The sequence below is a fragment of the Giraffa tippelskirchi genome, chromosome 4, assembly GCF_054371585.1.
Source record: "Giraffa tippelskirchi isolate mGirTip1 chromosome 4, T2T-mGirTip1v1.2.pri, whole genome shotgun sequence".
Lineage (NCBI taxonomy): Eukaryota > Metazoa > Chordata > Mammalia > Artiodactyla > Giraffidae > Giraffa > Giraffa tippelskirchi.
In genome coordinates, this window is record NC_137278.1 from 101,057,101 (window position 1) to 101,076,669 (window position 19,569).

Sequence of the window (19,569 nt, forward strand, 5' to 3'; positions counted from 1 at the left end):
GGAGGAGTGTGAAAAGTTTGGTCCAACTACATGGGGGTGTTGGAGGGTTCACAGGCAGGCGGTTTCAGCTTCTCAGTGGGTCTGAACTCCAGCAACAGAGTGCCTTAAGGAATTTAAAAATTTAGCCCGGCAGTCCCCAACCTTTTTGGCACCAGGGACTGGTTTCATGGAAGACTGTTTGTCCACAGACCTGGGATGGGGATGGTTTCAGGATGACCCAAGGACATTGCATTTATACGCCACCACTGATCTGACAGAGCTCAGGCAGTAATGTCAGCGATGGGGAACAGCTGTAAATACAGATGAAGCTTTGCTCGCTCACCCATCACTCACCTCCTACTGTGTGGCCCAGTCCTAACAGCTCACGGACTGGTACTGCTCTGTGCCCTGGGGGGTTGAGGACCCCTGTTTCAGCCTATATACTGTATCTGAGTCATTTTCAATCATGTTATATGACATCTTTCTTCCCATGTTCAATTTTAAAACACACACATTTAAAAACCAAATGCTTGATGATGATAGAAAAACTATTTGAATGGTAATACTAAATATAGAATGGTAACTTTAGGAGGAAACCTGTAGAAATACGAGAAGTAGAAAATATTGGCAAGTGGAAAAGGCTTTTTTCCTCCTCCATCCTTTGGGTCTGGAAGGATGGTGGTTAAAAAAAAATGGAGGAAATCCTTCTACTCCCCACTATCCTTCTACAGCCCACCACTCCTTTTGTCTGTGTGTGTGTGTGTTTAAGGAGCCCAATTCTTTTTTTTTGTAGCTGCACTGGGTCTGCCTTGTGGTGCCAGGGTTCTTTGCTGCAACATGCAGTCTTTCTCTAGTTGTGGTACCTAGGCTTCTCTTGTTGCAGAGCACAGGCTCTAGAGTGCAGAGACTCAGTAGTTGCAGCACATAGGCTTGGTTGCCCCCTGACATGTAGGATCTTAGTTCCCTGACCAGGGATCAAATCCGTGTCCCCTGCATCGGAAGGTGGATTCTTAACCACTGGACCACCAGGGAAGTCCCCCCAGTTCGATTCTTAATGGTTGATTTGAAACATGGCGAACAGTTGTTTAGCTATATCTTATAAAGCAATTTTAAAAAATAACTTAAAGAATTTTTTTTCCCGTTTCAGGATGTTGTAGCCAAAACACAAAGAGATGGGTTTCATATCTTTATTGTTTCTGTTAAAACAGATAAATCAGATGCAAGCTGGAATTTGAACGGTATAGTTAAACAGTATGCATGTTTACAGTCTGTTTTTACTGTATTCTGTATTTTTGTCATTAATCACAAAAATGAATAATCTGTTTATTTCTAGGGCTTAAAACTTTATGTTTATCTTAACTCTAATATTTATATTTTTAACAGACTAGAAATTTAAAATTAATTTAAGCTAAATTAAAAAAATTTTTAACTTCAGGGAGGGGTACAAAATTCTCCAGATTAAAAGAAAAAATTTTTTAGCATGTAGAAATGGGTGGGCAACACCCTAATTGTAGTTGAAATAGATTATATTCTGTTTCTTGAAAATGGCCATCATTAGGGGTTTAAAATTTTGTTCTTTAAAAAGTTTAAAAGAGAAACAAAAAACATCTGTTTGTAGCCTAGGAGTAGAAGTAGCATCTCTGGCAACTGTGGCTTCTGTGCCCTGAGCTCCCCTGCCTGCCCACTAAGGTAGGTCGTCTGCTGTGTGAAGCTGTGGCTCCTGGTACCTGGTGTGAGCCCGGGCTTGCATTAAGCAGTTTTCAAGGGAGCAGATGCTCTCATAGGTCTTGGAGTTGCCTTGTCGCTCACTTTCTAGGCTGGGCATCTGCTGGGCTGACAGTAGCCAAACAGCATGTAAGCATCCTGGGAGTTTGCAAACTGCTCTGATTCACCCACTGGGGCACAGAGATGAAGCCACACTCTGTCTCTGAGGGGCACCCAGTCCAAAGGGGAGGGAGAAAGCAATGAGATGAGACAGGCATGGCTGCAGAGGAGACCCAGAGCTGTCCTTCCCACTGAAGCTGGTAAAGAGGCTGCTCTGGAGAATGTGAAGCGGGGCTTCCTCTTGGAGGTGCTGTGATGGACCAGACGATACCACACAGGGGGTAGGGGCCCCGCTGCCATCCTGCTCCCCACCTCCTTTCTTTCTTTGATGCCAGTAGGCAGTTTTAAGCTTCTGCTGGCTAGTAAATGGCACAGTTGCTGAGCCCTGCAAGTCTTGTACTGTATCTGCCACTCTGTTGCTGTCTCAGACAACAAGCCAAACTGGATACTGGAGTTCAGTAATTTGTCCAAGTTACATTACGAAAGACAAAGTTCTCAGTAAGGTCAGGGACTCAGCTAGGGCCGGTGTCCGACCAGGACTACTCTGCTGTCTGCATAAGACCCAACTTAGCCCATGCTGTGTAATAGCAATTCTATAAGTAAAGATATCTTGATAAGGTTACATAATCAAACAACTAGTAATTATCCAGTACTTTGTGTGTGCTAGGTAAAAATTTAGTGTTTGTGCACTTGGTTGATATTCTTGGAGCCTTAGAATGAGCTTACATTGAAAAACTAAAGAAAAACCTGTTAATTTTAATACCTTAATTTCTTTATCCTCATCCTGCCTTCTCCAGTTTCTCTTTCTATGTTGGGACCTTATGGATATATCTCTGCGTCAGATTGGCCTCTAATGATTGTGAGTATCTCTGATAATTTTTTTCCTTTTTTTAAAAATGAGTTTTGTATCTAATTAGAATATTCAAAAATTTTAAGAGATCAGTGGCAGTGATTCCTTAGTAGCTAACACTGACGTACCCTCTATTTCTGGTTCCATGGTGACTGGAAAATAAAGGATTGCAAACCTGAATGTAGAAATGCCAGTTTTCAGTTTAGTGCCAGTGCCAGACTGTTTTAACTGTAACCTTCTAGTACAGTTTGAAGTTAGGGAGCCTGATTTCTCCAGCTTCATTTTCTTTTCCTTGGCTATTCAGGGTCTTTTGTGTTTCCTAGAAATCACAATTTTCAGATGATCAGAAGGCTTAACTGACTAAAGTTGCTTCTCTTCCCACAGTTCTACATGGTGATGTGTATTGTTTATATCTTATATGGTGTTCTGTGGCTGATGTGGTCTGCCTGTTACTGGAAAGATATATTAAGAATCCAGTTCTGGATTGCAGCTGTTATTTTCCTGGGAATGCTTGAAAAAGCAGTTTTTTATGCTGAATACCAAAACATCAACAGCACTGGGCTATCAAGTAAGTAGTGACTGTGTCCATGAATATGGTGTAACCCAAAAGTCTCCTAGCATTTGTGAGCAGAACAGAGGGGACTGCCCCTTACCACCCACATTCATCCAGTGGTTTGGGAACAACCGTAGTATAGATGAAAAGGACAGAAGCCAAGAAGAGAATGTCAGAGTAGGTCTTTGGACTAGGATAGCATGTGTATGGTCTTTGCTTTCTGTGCTCTTGCTGACTTTCCCTTACTTCCCTCCTGGGGAGAAGAAAATTCCCTAAGGTTCAGCTACCAGTGACTGGCTTAAAGCAGTACAAAATTCTGGACTGGGGACTTTGGGTGCGGCCAGTCCTTTTAACATATTTCTCTTTTTTTCATCCATCTTCTTCTCCTTTCCCCAACAAAAAAGAAAAGAAAATTTGGCCACAAGGAGTCAGATTAGTAGTGTAGGATGGATGGTGCCTGCAACCTTTTTACAAAGAACTTCATGTGACCGTGGGAAGTGCCATCCCAGTTTACACAGTGGAACGTGGGAAACCGGCTGGGCATTCAGTTGGGCATCTTCAGATGTGTGCCCCAGACTTCTGAAAGATAGAGTGGACTGTCTGTACAGAGGGACTTCCCTTCCAGTGGTTAAGCCTGTGTGCTTCTAGTACAGGGGGCACAGGTTTGATCCCTGGTTAGGGAACTAAGATCCCTATGCCTCACAGTGTGGCTGGTAAAAAAAGGGGGGGGGGAGTGGCCAGAAAAGTAAAGATGTAATTAATTTCATTGCTGAACCTTTGAAAGAGAGATAGCTCAAAAGGATAGAAAGCACTCAGGATGTACTCGAATAGTCAGTTACAAATGGTCATAGTGCAGATTTTCAAAGAGTGTAGTTATGTCGTTCTTAATTATAAAATCCTCTGGGGAAAAAAGGGTGAGTTGGAATGTAGATGAGACAAGTGTATTTGTATTATGTATTTGTAATTGTATTTGTATTGTGCTGTAGCATGATGTTGATAAGTATTGATTCCGAGTGATAGTACATGGGAGTGCGTTATATTGCTTTCTCTGTTGGAGAGAGAGAAAACTATTGTAGTTTCTCAAAAATGAAAAGTTTAAAAGGACAATATACAAAAGAATAAAGCAAAGACACACATCTAGGGAGGCATGTTGGGGGTGTTATTACTCTCTAAGAAGTTTTAGTGATGTCTAAGCACGTGTGTGTGTGTGCGTGCCCACCCTAAAGCAAATGAGGAAGAAAGGGTAAGTTGCTGCTTATGACTGGGTGTCAAAGCATTCTTGAGTGTCAGAGGAGGTAGGTCAGCTTCTTTGCTGCCAGTGGTGAGGGGGTCTCTGTCTAGAGAAGGTGGTGTGAACTTGGGTGAGGGGCAGCAAAAGCCTGAGATCCATGAAGAGAAGAAGAGCCCACCTGCCATCCTCAGTGCCAGCAAGCCCTCTGAGATGACTCCACCAGGGCTCGGAAGAGAAAGCCCAGACAGCTGTCCTTGTCTTTGAGGAGTCCTATGGAAAAGAGAGGTACCAGATGGAGCCTGGGCTGATGTTGTTTCTGATCTCCCCAAGTGTGAACTCGGTAAGCCAGGCTGTCTTGCTTAGCATTGGTCCTGGAAGGATAGAATCTAGAAAAATCAAGCAGTGAAGAAACAGTGATTGTTAGGACACAACAAGGATGTATTAAGAATAGGTTAGTTGACTTTTGTGCTTCAGTTAGGCAAATGTAATAAACTTATTGCACAGTGTATCTGAACTTCTTCAAGGTATTGGACGAGGTCTCTTATGGTTTCTTCTAGAGAGGATGGAGAAGTGTGAGCTGAAAAGAATAATTAGGTGGATTAACAGCTGGCTTCTGAGTGTCTTTTTCCTCCTCTCTGTCTTCACCGCCAGAGTGCTCATCATCTCTTGGCTGGATTCTGGAGTCGCCTGCTAAGCATATTCCTCTCCTATAGTCTGTTCCTTTGCAAGCCATTATGTAGAGCAATCTTGATAAAATAAAGCTGTCCATTTTATTCTAAGGGGCAGCAAGCTCTCCCTGCAAAACCTACACAGAAAATATTTTTGACTTTGTTGGATCTGTTGCAGCTTCTCAACTACTACCTTAGGGGCTGGAAGCTGCCACAGACAGCAGATGGACATGGCTGTGTTCGCCAATAAAACTATTTACGAGACACACGGCAGGCCAGATTTGGCCTATAGGCTGTAGTTTGTCAATTCGTTTTTCCCTTTTTTTTTTTTATTTTTACTTATTTTAATTTATTTGTTTGGCTGCTCTGGGTCTTAGTTGTACAACATGTAGGGATCTTCAGCTGTGGCATGCAAGCTTTTAGTTGTGCCACGTGTGATCAGTTGTGCCATGTCAGTTTCCTGACCAGGGGTTGAACCTGGACCCCCTGTATTGGGAGCCCGGAGTTTTAGCTACTGGAGCACCAGAGAAGTCCCACCTAATTTTTTTATTGTCATTGACTTCCCATTGACCTTAGCAGTAAGACCAGACTCATGACCTGGCATAAAACCCAGGTGAATGGGCCATGCCTCTGTCCCAGTCTCATTTTGACCTCTCTCATTACATAGCTGCAGACCTGCCAAACTTTGATATCTTGCAGCATTTTTTTTTTTGGCCATGCCGTGAGGCATGCAGGATCTTACTTCCCTGACTAGGGATCAAACCCACACCTGCTGCAGTGGAAGCACAGAATCTTAATCATTGGACCGCGAGGGAAGTCCCGCCTTGCAGCATATTTTGCCTTTTCTCTTTCTTCCTTCATGCCTCTGCATGTGCCATTTCCTTTGCTTTTCCCCTTTCCCTCCTCTCAACAGTTAACTCCTACTCAGCCTTCACCTCCATTGGACTGCATGGAGATCAAACCGGTCCATCGTAAAGGAAATCAACCCTGAACATTCATTGAAAGGACTAATGCTGAAGCTGAAGCGACAATACTTTGGCTACCTGATGTGAAGAGCTGACTCATTGGAAAAGACCTTGAAGCTGGAAAAGAATGAAGGCAGGAAGAGGAGGTTGACAGAGGATGAGATGGTTAGATGGCATCACTGACTCAGCAGACATGCGTTTGAGCGAGCTCTGGGAGATAGTCAAGAACAGGGAAGCCTGGCATGCATGGGGTTGCAAAGAGTTGGACACAATTTAGCAACTAAACAACAAGAACAACAGCCTTCAAGCCCTAGTGTAGATGTCACTTCTGAGGAGCTTTTCCTGCCCCATGAGGTTTAGGTCGCTTTCGTTGCCATCCTGGGACACAGACTGTTTCCTCCAGCTCTTGCTGCATTCTGTCCTGCCCAGAGTCCAGGCTTCATAAGGGCGGGGAACATGGTGTTTCTTTTCCTGTGACAACCACACAGTAGGAGCAGAAATCGGTAAATGATGGGGGCCACCAGGAGAAAAGAGAGCTCTTGAGGACATTATGGTTTTCAAGTATTTACAGGACAGGAAAGGACTCTGGGCTTCCCTGCTGGTTCAGACGGTAAAGAATCTGCAATGCAGGAGACCTGGGTTCGACCCCTGGGTCAGGAAGATCCCCTGGAGAAGGTAGTGGCAACTCAGTCCAGTATTCTTGCCTGGAGAATTCCATGGATAGAGGAGTGAGCCTGGCAGGCTACAGTCCATGGGGTTGCAAAGAGTCAGACAAAAGTGAGTGACTACTTCTACTAAAGGATTCTACTTCATAGCTTCAAGTGGAAGAGTAAGAACAGAGGGGAGCTTGAGGAGACAGATTTCCAGTGGACTTGAGAAAACCGTGCCCCATAGAGCTGATCAGATACAGAGCAAATTCTTCAGGAGGTGGAGAATCCCCTTCACAGAGGTTGCAAACAGCATTAGATTAGATGACCTTTAAATTTAAATGTGGCTAATTCTTCTGAGGTCAGAATATAGTTGTACATAGTACATGTGTAGACTCTTGGTGACAGGCATCCAGGCTGACCCAGAGCAAATGGTTTTCCTTCTTCCCTGTCAGCCCAAGGGTTATTGATACTTGCGGAGTTGATATCTGCGATTAAGAGGACTCTGGCTCGCCTCCTGGTGATCATCGTGAGCTTGGGATATGGCATCGTAAAGTAAGTGGAAAAGACACTGCACCTCCACCCTGTGATCATGTCCATCTCCATGATAACCCGTGTGAAACTAGACGCCTCTCAGTATCAAGACAAAAACCCCAGAGGGAAATACCTTCCAGGATGTGTTTTTTAAGGGACTTTAAATTTTTTAATCAATTAATTGGGTGCGTCCAGCCTTAGTTGTGGCGCTTGCGGTCTTTGTTGCAGCATGGGCTTCTCTAGGTGAGGGCTCCAGAACGCATGGACTCTCTAGTTGTGGCACAGGCTTATTTGCCTGAGGCATGTAGGATGTTAGTTCCCCAGCCTGGGATCGAACTCGTGCCTCCCCGCGTTGAAAAGTGGATTCTTAACCACCATACCACCAGGGAAGTGCCTTTAATGGATTCCCATGCACTGGCTGTTTTATGCATGCATGCTCAGTTGCTTCAGTCGTGTCCGACTCTTTGCAAGCCTATGGACTGTAGCCTGCCAGGCTCCTCTGTTCATGGGATTCTTCAGGCAAGAATACTGGAGTGTGTTGCCATTTCCTCCTCCAGGGGATCTTCCCAACCCAGGGATTGAATGCACGTCTCTTATCTCTCCACTCTCCTGCATTGGCAGGCAAATTCTTTACCACTGATGCCACCTGGGAAGCCCAGCTGTTTTATAGTTTCCTCAAATAAAGATCCTAAGTTCCAGTAACTTTTTATAATTAGATGAATTATCAACTTTAAGGATAATGGAAAATTTTAAATGATTCTTGAGGCTCAGATCATTTTCTGTTTCCTAGGCAGCACAGTCAGGTGTTATGATTGTGTTTGAGATATTGTAAGACAGCATGCGCTGGTTAAACACCAGGTCAGCAGAATTTTTGTCTGAAGCCTGGCAGATCCTGCAGATCCTATCAAGATCTTTTCTCCCTCTTCCCTTTGAGTTCCTGGTTGTGAACATGGAGGAGTCTGTTCCCTAAGACCCTCTGATTCCCGGAAGCTCAAACCTTCACACTGAACCACAGCTGCTGCTGCTACTGCTGCTAAGTTGCTTCAGTCGTGTCCGACTCTGTGCGACTCCATAGACGGCAGCCCACCAGGCTCCGCTGTCCCTGGGATTCTCCAGGCAAGAACACTGGAGTGGGTTGCCATTTCCTTCTCCAGTGCATGAAAGGGAAAAGTGAAAGTGAAGTCGCTCAGTCATGTCCGACTCTTAGCGACCCCGTGGACTGCAGCCTACCAGGCTCCTCCGTCCATGGGATTTTCCAGGCAAGAGTACTGGAGTGGGTTCCCTGACCAGGGATCAAACCTGGGCCTTGGCATTGCATGCGCTGAGTCCTAACCACTAGACACCAGGGAATTCCAGAAATTTCAGTTCTATTTTCAAACTGCCAATTGCTAAAAACCATCATCTTTGCATATTCCTGACTCAGTTATGCTTTCAAAGAATCCAAACTGTTTTTAATTTGAAGAATGAAAGCTGTTAGGACTCTTGTTTGGAGGTATTGAGAGAGAAAGCAGTGGGATTCGATTTCCTGACATCCTGCTCTTTCTCTGCCCACGTCATAGAATCAATCAGTGGATTATCTCTGACAAAACACATCTCAGAACGGTTTATAATGTATGTTCATGAAAGACTTAAACAATTAGTTCTGCCAACCCTTAGAAGTTGGCACTTACTAGATTCCATCAATCTTCTCATCCATTCTGTAGACATAGTACTTGGGTTGTGTTAATTATACTGTTTGGATTTCAGCAGCAAAATCTTCTGGTCTCAGAAATGTTGCCTCCGGAGTTCCCTGGTGGTTGGTCCAGTAGTTAAGAATCTGCCTTGCAATGCAGGGGACACCGGTTCAATCCCTGGTCCAGGAAGATCGCACATGGCACAGCGCAACTAAGCCGGTGCTCCATAGCTACTGACCTGTGCTCTGGAGCCCGGGAGCTGCAGCTGCTGAGCCCTCACTCCCTAGTGAGTGAGGTGTGAGTAGCCCTCACACCTACTGAAGCCCACAAGCCCTAGAGCCCATGCTGTGCAATAAGAGGCTCCCGTACATCACAACTAGAGAGCAGCCCCTGCTCTCCGCAACTAGAGAACGCCCAAGCTTAGCAACAAAGACCTGGTGCAGCCATAAATAAACAATTTATTTTAAAATGTTGTTTCACAGGAATCGATACAGCTTCAATTCCTAGAGAAGGAGGCCTATTTTTCCTGAGCCTGTTTCTGCCTTGTTCCCAGGGAATAATGCTGTTTTAAACAGAATCCCTCTATGGTGGGAGCTGACTGATGTTATTGGATAGTGATGTCCTTGGTGTTGGAAGCAGGGCCACTTACTGTACTCAGATGCGTTTTACTTACCTTTTTCTTTTTTCCTGTTTCCTCCTCCTCATTCCAGGCCTCGTCTAGGAACCGTCATGCACCGGGTCATTGGATTGGGGGTTCTTTATTTTATCTTTGCGGCTGTTGAAGGCGTGATGAGAGTCACTGGGGTAAAAACTGCATCATTCCACTTGCACTTTTTTTTGTTGTTGCTGTGAAATACGATTTTACTTTCTTATCTCCTGAGATGAATTTTTAAAGATAGGAAATTTGTGAAAAAGGCCCAATTTTGAGTACTCCTCCACACCCTGTAGACTATTTCTCTTTTTTAATATGTCCTGAAAGTAAAAGGCTAACCAGAGCACTTTTTAAAATGATATGATCATGAAGGCACCACCTGGTGTCATCCTAGGAATTATTAATAGTCCTATCTCAAAAGTGTTTGTGGTTATTCTTTATGAAGAATGTTCATTTTTATCATTATACAGTCTGAACACGTTCATTTCTTCCTTAACCCTTCGTTTAAACATGTGTCAGTGAGCAGAAAGTTAATTTTGCCTTCTGTGCATGCAGACATTACATGTCATCGCTCTCTTTAAGTGTCAGGTAGTTGTCCGTTTTCTGGTGGGCTCAGTATTGAGGGGATTTGGTGGCCCTACCCTTGGAGGCACCAGGAAGAGGTCGTGTTCTAGGGAGAGATGGCTCTGGCAGCCAGGGCAGCAATAGTTTACCCCAGAGAAGAGCGAGTATTTGTATCTGTGAAGACCCCTAGATGTCTAGCTCTTGGTTTTCCTTAGTAATATGTTTGATGACTTAGTGATTAAGGAGCTTATTGTATTTTTGTTTGATTCAGAGAACTGTGTAATTTTTACTCAAAACGTATTTTGGGTTAGATACTGAAATCAGACTGTTGTACACAGAGTGAATAATCTGTACATTACCACATATGTTTACTTCACATAGTTTGATCTGACGTTTTAAAGGCGGGCATTTGTCAATAATGTTAAAAACCTCACCCTTCTTCCAGTGTCTTTGACATAAGCGCATTCTGAGTTAGAGACACCTGCTCTCTTCATCTCTGACTCTTTGAAAGGTGCATTTATTATTACTTTTACATAATAGTGAAGAACTTTCTATTTACAAATATAATTCATAGCTTATCTTTGCTGGGAAGAAAATAGAAAGGAGGATAAACATCTCATGGATAGATGACGTATTTCTTTAAAATTTGACATGGTCAGCATCTTAGATGGAGAAGGCAATGGCACCCCACTCCAGTACTCTTGCCTGGAAAATCCCATGGACGGAGGAGCCTGGTAGGCTGCAGTCCATGGGGTCGCTAAGAGTCGGACACGACTGAGCGACTTCACTTTCACTTTTCCCTTTCATGCACTGGAGAAGGAAATGGCACCCCACTCCAGTATTCTTGCCTGGAGAATCCCAGGGACGGCGGAGCCTGGTGGGCTGCCGTCTGTGGGGTCGTACAGAGTCGGACACGACTGAAGTGACTTAGCAGCAGCAGCAGCAGCAGCAGCATCTTAGATGTGACAGGTTTGGGTGTGATTCTCTGTCAGCTCCTGAGCAGAGTAGGCATCCAGTCTGTGGTTTCACAGTTCCTTTTCCTTGTTTTACCTTTTTCACATCCTTTCACTTGTGGGGTGAAGAGGAGGAGCCCATTGCTTTAGGAGCCATGGCTGCAGGTTTGGTGAGGAGAGGGCAGAGAGAGAAATGGTTGACCTGAGTTGGGTGGGACATGCTGTGTTTTATTTGCCACTCCAAAATAGTCCTTTTACATTATCACTAGACAGGCTGATGACAAACTAACATTTGTGGCTGCTGAAACAGATAAATTCCATGTGCTCAAATACAATTCTGTTAGGCAATAAAGTCTTTTATATAGCCTTTTATAAAATGATGAGAGGAGATAAACTGTTTTTCTTCGTCAAATGATAATTATTGTAATGAAATTTTTACATTCAGAATTTTCCCCTATTTTTATCTTTCAGGGTTCTAACCATTTAGCTGTTGTCCTTGGTGACATTATTTTAGCAGTTATTGACTCCATTTTTGTATGGTTCATATCCTTTACTGTGTCCTAAAATAGTTTGTTGTTCTGTCATCAAAATCATATTATTTTTAATTTGTAGTGATAGCAGAGAGAAATATAGTTATGCGTTATAGGAATTTAGTTGAAGATGAAAAAGTAACAATTCCTCAATTAAAAAATACCTTTATTTTTTCTATTAGTTTAGCAAACTTAAGTGAACATACTGAGGAATCTGGTAAAGGAGACAAATACTTAACTAGGAGCAACCTAGCAATAGTAATTGCCATTTTACAGAGGTGCTGTGCAAACAGGAAAGAGAAATTAATTGCAGGCTGACAGTCCAGAAAGACTTCAGGGAGATGGTGACATTTAAATTGAGACTGCATGGACAAATGAGAATTTACTAGGAGAAGAATTAGGGTTTCCCAGGGGGCACTAGTGGTAAAGAACCCATCTGCCAGTGCAGGAGACATCAGAGACGCAGGTTCGATCCCTGAGTTGGGAAGATCTCCTGGAGGAGGGCATGGCAACCCATTCCAGTATTCTTGCCTGGAGAATCCCATGGACAGAGGAGCCTGGTGGGCTACAGTCCATAGGATCTCAAAGAGTCAGACATGACTGAAGCAACTTAGCATGCACGCATAGGAAAAGAACTGGGGGAAAAGCATTCTGGGAAGATATGAGGGGACCGTATTGTTGGGAGCAAGAAAATATAGAGACAGTGGCAGAATATGTCAAACCAGCTTGCCTGTAAGTAGCATGTTTGGGAGAATCTTGGAAGGTGGGGCCAGAAGGGAAGGAGAGAAGGACATGCTTAAGAGTTTAGAGTTCTCCGAAGGTGGAAAGTATCACGGAGTTGAAGCTGCACAGGTGAACGGCATGATCAAACCTTCTAAGAGAGAACTCAAGGATGACTTTTTAACAAATGCATCAGAGAACTTGCGGTCCAGTGATTAAGACTTTACCCTGGGACCTGGACAGGCAGAACTGCAGGGGAGGTGAACTAGCTACTGGGTTTCCCTGGTGGCTCAGTGGTAAAGAATCCGCCTGCCAATGCAGGAAACTCGGGTTTGATCCCTGGGTCAGGAAGATCCCGTGGAGGAGGAAATGGCAACCCACTCCAGCATTCTTGCCCGGAGGATCCCATGGACAGAGGAGTCTGGTGGGCTAGAGTCCACGGGGTCATTAAGGGTCGAACATGACTGAGCAAGTGAGCACACACACAGACTAGCTACTGGTGGGGCTCAGCATCACCATCACTCACCTTCGTGTCTTCTCTTCTGTCACTGCATGTTTAGAAAATGAGCTTAAGATATCTGTTTGGTGTGAAATTGTCTTATTTCTAAGCTTGGGTATGCTTATGTGAGGGAGCACATGTTCCTCCATCAACTACTTGAGCTACAGACTTTGCATTTTAAAAACATATGTTATCTTTTCTCCTGGTCATTTACAGATGTGTGTTTCAAAGAATTCTTGCTCTTAACCACCCACAAGGTAGTTCATTGGGAAAAACACACAGTCATGCAAATTGGCAGAAAATTGCAGAGAAAAGTGTCTGTAAAGGCTCTAATTCCATCTGGATTTGAATGAGGGTAACTTGCCACCTTTATGGACAACGTTGACTTTGGTCCAACACGTCATGAGCCAGATTCAGGCGGGGAGATATAGAAAATAAGGGGAAAGATTTAGCTTGCTCAATTATTGATATTTTTAATAAAGATGTTGGAGATCAAAGTCATAAAGATATCCAGAAATTGAAATTTTCTTGGTTTGCATTTTATGGTGAGAGAAAAGGAAGTTCAACCTGAATTTCTGATGTCTGCTCTTAGATTGCTATTCAGTAGTTTTCATTACTGAGATGAAAAGTCCACTTTCTCTGTACACAGAGGTAGTGGGTTTCCTAAATGATTACCAATGACAAGCAAAGAAGCAGGACCACATCCTGATAGAATCAAGTGCTGGAATCATGACCATGCTTCCTTTGCTTTCGATGAACCTAATCTAGCTTCTTCTGTAAGAATCTGATTCTACAGTAATAGAAAAAGTAGCCTGAAAACACTAAAAAGCTGTTGCCTCCTGCCTCTCTTTTCCTGCTTGTTTGTTTTATTTTTTTTTTGCTCTTTTGCTGCAGGCAAATGATTCTGACCTTGTGCTTCTGGCCAGCCTCCCTCTGTCTCTTCTTGACTCTGGCTTGTGCTGGTGGATATCCTTTTCCAACCACGGCAGCAGCACATGCAAGGTGACTCTCCCGTCAGGATGGTGGGGCCTGCATGCTTTCATTATTGCTTTAAAAGTATTTGGTCTTGATCGTGTTTACATGTATTTCCATCTCTGTAAGTCCTGACAGCAGCCTTAATTGGTTGAGTTGTGTTCTGATAGATATTGATCTTCTGTTGCAACTTAATGGGTCATTTGTTGTTACTCATTTGCTAAATTGTGTCCCAGCTCTTTGCGACCCCATGGACTACAGCACACCAGACTTCCCTGTCCTTCACCATCTCCCAGAGTTTGCTCAAACTCATGTCCATCGAGTCGGTGATGCCATCCAACCATCTCATCCTCTGTCTCCCCCTTCTCCTTCTGCCCTCAATCTTTCCCAGCATCAGGGTCTTTTCCAATGAGTCAGCTATTCGCATCAGTGGGAAAGATGGCAACGATAACCCTATATGCGAGACAGAATAAGAGACACAGATGCATAGAACAATTTTATGGACTCTGAGGGAGAAGGTGAGGGTGGGACGTTCTGGGATAATAGCATTGAAACATGTATATTATCATATGTGAAACAGAACACCATTCCATGTTCGATGCATGAGACAAGGGCTCAGGGCCGGGGCAATGGGAAGACCCAGAGGGATGGGATGGGGAGGGAGGTGGGTGGGGGGTCCAGGAAGGGGAACACATGTAAACCCATGGCTGATTCATGTCAATGTATGGCAAAAACTAGTACAATATTGTAAAGTAATTAGCCCCCAACTAAAATAAATAAATTTATAAAAAAAAAGAAAAAGAACATGCCTGCAATGCATTAAACCAGGAGACACTGGTTTAATCCCTGGGTCAGGAAGATCCCCTGGAGGAATGCATGGTAACCCACTCTAGTATTCTTGTTGGGAGAATCCCATGGACAGAGGAGCCTGGCAGGCTATGGGCTTATGGGATCACAAAGAGCCAGACATGACTGAAGCGATGGAACACAGAAAAATTGAAAAGCAGCTTTGGTAGTCTTAGAACTAAAATGAAGTTTTTGATTAATGAAGTGTTGGGAATTTGGGAGGAGGCATAAGTGGAGTGAGTGAAGTCGCTCAGTCATGTCTGACTCGTTGCAACCCCATGGATTGTAGCCTACCAGGCTCCTCTGTCTATGGGATTTTCCAGGCAAGAGTACTGGAGTGGGTTGCCATTTCCTTCTCCCAGGGATCGGACCCAGGTCTCCCACATTGTAGGCAGACGCTTTACCGTCTGAGCCACTAGGGAGGTCCAAAGAGGAGACATAAATAAATCTGAAATGTGCCACCCCATTCCCCTTTGCTGAGCTCTGTGATGTGTGCTCAGTGGGTGATCCCTGCAAAGAGCTTGGCGGGCTGCAGAAAGAGTTGCTCGTGTTTACAGAGCTCTGGCTTGAGCACAGCCTCATTGCCAAGGAGTTGGGGGACAGGCCTCTCTCTGCTGCTTCCTATCTGACAGTGTCGCTGTTTAGTGCTCCTGGAAAACAGCCACGCTTAAGACAGCCTCCACTCTTTCGTGTTTGGGAAAAGGCTTCTTTACTATTAATACCAAAAGCTCCCTTTCCCCATGGGACTTCAATGAGATTCCCAGGTGTTCCCTTGTTTACTTACGACAAGGCCAGACACAAACGTAGGTACCTACCGACTAATCTGGACAAAATGTCAGACTGCACCAGACTGACTAAGCCTTCTCCTTCCCCCAGGTCCCTGAGTGTTCATCCACCCACAGCCCTCTTTCACAGCCCTTCCTGAGAACCTACAGGCCTCAAGGAAAGTCATAACCCTGAGCAACTGTCCCGTCAGGCCACCCCCTTCCCCCACCTGCCACTCTCGAGTCCTATTTACATCTCCTTACACAAGCAAAGGGCTTCCCTGGTGGCTCTGTGGTGAAGAACCCGCCTGCCAGTGCCAGAGATGCAGGTTCGAACCCTGGGTCAGGAAGATCCCCTGAAGAAGGAAATGGCAACCCACTCCAGTATTCTTTCCTGGAAAATCCCATGGACAGAGCAGTCTGGCCGGCTATAGTCCATGGGATCACATAAGAGTTGGGCACAACTTAGCAACTAAGCAACAACAACAGTAATAAAAGCAAAGCCCTTCCCTGCCTGACCTTTGGGATTCCCACAGATCTTACAGTCAGAATATTCTCCATATTGCAGTAATCTCTTGAATAAATTCTCTCCTTACCTAAGTCCAGATTTGTTTTACTTGACATATTTCAGTTTTTCTTAATTTATAAAATGGAATTGATAGATGACTTAACTTCTTAATTATGATCATTCAGAGGGTAGAATGCGAATAGACCAGAAACAAAAAAATAAGAAACGGACACAGAAAGCCACACGCCAGATGGCACGTCCTGATGGCGTCTGTAAGGTGTGTCTGGCCTGAGGGGGGCCTAGCGTTTAGTCTGTGTCCTGCTCTGTCCTGTGTTTCGAGAACTTCGCGTTGAAGGAACACAACATAGGTCTTGTCCCTTACATTCTTTTTCCTTGAAGTTTGTTTACTTAGTTCAGACAGTGGTAAATTGTACAAAAAATCTGCAATGAAATTACTATCATGATTATACGTTAGTGGAGGAGACATTTTCTGTGTTTTTATTAGTTTTAAATTATAGGAACTCTGTGTAGCAGTAGTTTTGGAAATGTAGCAGAAGATTCTTATTTTGTTTTTTAATCTTAACTGTATTATTATTTAAAATTTTTCCCTTAACTTTTTTTTCACATTTTTATAAGTTTGGCACAAACTATGAAGACTCTCAGGCTAAGAAAGAACACAGTAAAATTTTCTTTATACAGGCACTTCACAAATACCCTGATCTTTGCCATACTGGGTAAGTTATCTGATTTTTCTTTTATAATGAATTATTTTAGTATTGTATATGTTCCTTCAAAGGTTGACTTTTTTTTTTTTTGGTGTATTTCAGCATCTGTAGTGTTTATGGTATGGACAACTAAGACATTTAGATTTGCAAAATGTCAATCAGTAAGTATAATCTTCTTATGTAAACAGTTTTCATTTTTAATTGTACTGTTTATTTTGTGTAAGTTTGAAGAGTTTAGTTTGTGTTTGTAGACCAAGATAATTGTAGTGGAGATACTCCATTACTTGGAATTATTTTGTGCAGGATTAGAAAAACATTTGTCTTCTTGAAACGAGTCTGAAACAAAGTTCCTCCTAAATCTCCGTTTCCAATTACGCCCCTCTCTCAGCTTCTTTTGTTGTATTCTGAAAAGGAAACCTCTCCCTGAATAGTCTAAGGTAACAGGAAATTGTTTTCTTCCAGCACACAGTGTGATTGGGTTGCTTTGTATCTCAGTGGGATTCTAAATCTTAAGCCTGACATGTTTCTAGGATTTTATACATGTTTATAGTATACTCATATGAACATTCAGGAGGTATTGTCCATGGATTCTCTAGTTAGAAGATATATTTCTTAGACTGAAAATGTAAAAGGTCCTTTTGGATTTCTTGATTTGGAAATAGCCTCGAGTTCTATACTGGTTGTCGTTCAGTCGCCAAGTCTGACTCTGCGACCCCATGGACTGCAGCACGCCAGGTTTCCCTGTCCTTCACCATCTTTCAGAGTCTGCTCAAACTCATGCTCTTTGAGTCGATGATGCCATCCAACCATCTCATCTTCTGTTGCTCCCCTTCTCTTGCCCTCATTCTTTCCCAGCCTCAGGGTCTTTTCCAATGAGTCAGCTCTTCCAATAAGGTGGCCAGAGTATTGGAGTTTCAGTTTCAGCATGAGTCCTTCCAGTGAATATTCAGGGTTGATTTCCTTTAGGATTGACTGGTTTGATCTCCTTGCTAGTTCTATATAATTATAAAGAGCCCTGTGAAAACCCTGGACTTTTGCTGCCTTAGGGAAAATTTCATGAGAGAAGAAACTCTTCTTGTCTAGAAAGTAAATTAATTGACCTCTGAAGCCCTTTTTAGCTCTAACTCTTTTTCATGATACTGTTTAAATTTGTTAGGGTTTTATTCATTGGATTGGTTATAAGGCTCAATTAAGCATTAATAAAGATTTAAAGATAGAATTTCTTAGTTTTTATGTTTCTTGAAAAAACATGTGCTCATTTATTTGGAAGACTTACTGGTTGGAAGGATTTCATTAGTACTTGTCATTATGTACTATTTCAGTGGGAAATCTGTTTATCAAAAATTAACTTTTCCTGTTTGAATCATCCTTGTTATAGGATTGGATGGAACGCTGGGTTGATGATGCATTTTGGAGCTTCCTTTTCTCACTTATTCTTATTGTAATAATGTTTTTATGGAGACCATCAGCAAATAATCAGAGGTACCTTACATAGTTGGGCAAAGATTTTGTTCATCATCTGCTACAATGTAGGAAAGCATTTATAGAAACCAGGGAAGTATTCATTGCTGTTAAGAGGTATATAGTCAAGTGGGGAGACAAATATAACAAAAGAAAGACAGTGAAAGAAGAGAGATATAAAGGGGAAGAAAGGGGTCTCCCCGCAGGAAGGGAGAAGAGGGGTCCCTGGAATGACTGTTTCGGGTGTAAACTGAAAATTGAACAGGTTTAAACACACTAGTGAATCTACTCCTTGTTTTTTATTTAGATATGCCTTCATGCCTTTAATAGATGATTCTGATGATGAAATTGAAGAATTCATGGTAACCTCTGAAAATTTAAGTGAGTGATATGTTTTCTTACTAAATAACCATTGTATCTATTGTAACAAAGACATACTGTGTGTCTACCTGTGGTGCAAGGTCAGCAACACTTTTTCCTGTAAAATATTTTTAAAACTGTATCTGAGGAAAGCTCTGTTACAGTAGACAGTCACAAGAAGAAAAGTCAGTAATGAAATTTTCCAGATTGTTAATGTGAAAGTGAAGTTGCTCAGTCGTGTCCGACTCTTTGCAACCCCATGGACTGTAGCCTACCACGCTCCTCCATCCATGGAATTTTCCAGGCAAGAGTACTGGAGTGGGGTGCCATTTCCTTCTCCAGGGGATCTTCTCGACCCAGGGATTGAACCCGGGTCTTCCGTATTGCAGGCAGACGCTTTACCATCTGAGCCACCAGGGAAGCCCGATTGTTAATGTAGTTGGAGCTTTTGTTTGCTCTTCATGTGTAAGTATTGAAGTCAGTACATATGTTTTCCACAAGACTGATTTGGTATATATTGTGCTTAGCTCCCAAATAATATTGATCTTCTTAATGATGATTGCTGAATTTCTCACAGCAGAGATATTAAAATTTGGTATGTTGGTTCTGGCTGCAATGATGATGGAATGAATTTTATTGGACAATCTTCCTGCTGATAGCTAGAGTAAACTCTGGACAGAATTTTTTTTTAATTAATTGTTTAAAGGCACTGGAGAGCAATGAAAGGCAGGCAGAAACTGGAGGAACTTTCACTGTTGAAAGAAAAGAGCCCCTCTTAATAAGTTCCACATTTATAGAGCTTTAGTCCGGAGTGTGTGCCCAGTCAATGAGACAGGCTAGAGCTCAAGAAGATAAGCGTAATCTCACTGATGCAAGAAATTGGAGAGTAAAGCTTGGGGCTGTAAGAATGCCTGGAAATTGAGGGAAGAAATCCAGAAAAGAGAGCCACAAGGGAAGAAATCCACAGTCTCTAAAAAGTCTCTCTAATCTTGTCTGATGCCTGAAAGGGGCATTTGCAAAGAGAGACTCCAAAAGGCCAGGGGGAAAACAATAGCTGTTTGGCTAAGAAGCAGAACAGAAATTTCAGCACA

General features: G+C 43.1%; 1 protein-coding gene across 23 annotated transcripts in view; it reads left to right on the top strand.

The window, feature by feature from the left end:
• TMEM87B (transmembrane protein 87B) overlaps nucleotides 1–19,569 on the top strand; it is a 52,893-nt gene that overhangs the window by 16,510 nt on the left and 16,814 nt on the right. For 12 of the 23 annotated variants that reach the window (XM_081484896.1, XM_081484898.1, XM_081484908.1 and 9 more), the window contains 10 exons: nucleotides 1,127–1,217; nucleotides 2,601–2,662; nucleotides 3,038–3,221; nucleotides 7,173–7,272; nucleotides 9,635–9,728; nucleotides 11,565–11,636; nucleotides 16,558–16,666; nucleotides 16,760–16,818; nucleotides 18,036–18,139; nucleotides 18,426–18,499. In XM_081484896.1, coding sequence (XP_081341022.1) covers nucleotides 1,127–1,217; nucleotides 2,601–2,662; nucleotides 3,038–3,221; nucleotides 7,173–7,272; nucleotides 9,635–9,728; nucleotides 11,565–11,636; nucleotides 16,558–16,666; nucleotides 16,760–16,818; nucleotides 18,036–18,139; nucleotides 18,426–18,499 — 949 coding nt within the window. Of the gene's footprint in view, nucleotides 1–1,126; nucleotides 1,218–2,600; nucleotides 2,663–3,037; nucleotides 3,222–7,172; nucleotides 7,273–9,634; nucleotides 9,729–11,564; nucleotides 11,637–13,736; nucleotides 13,809–16,557; nucleotides 16,667–16,759; nucleotides 16,819–18,035; nucleotides 18,140–18,425; nucleotides 18,500–19,569 lie in introns of all 23 variants that reach the window. The other 11 variants (XM_081484903.1, XM_081484909.1, XM_081484901.1 and 8 more) reach the window with 1 other exon arrangement.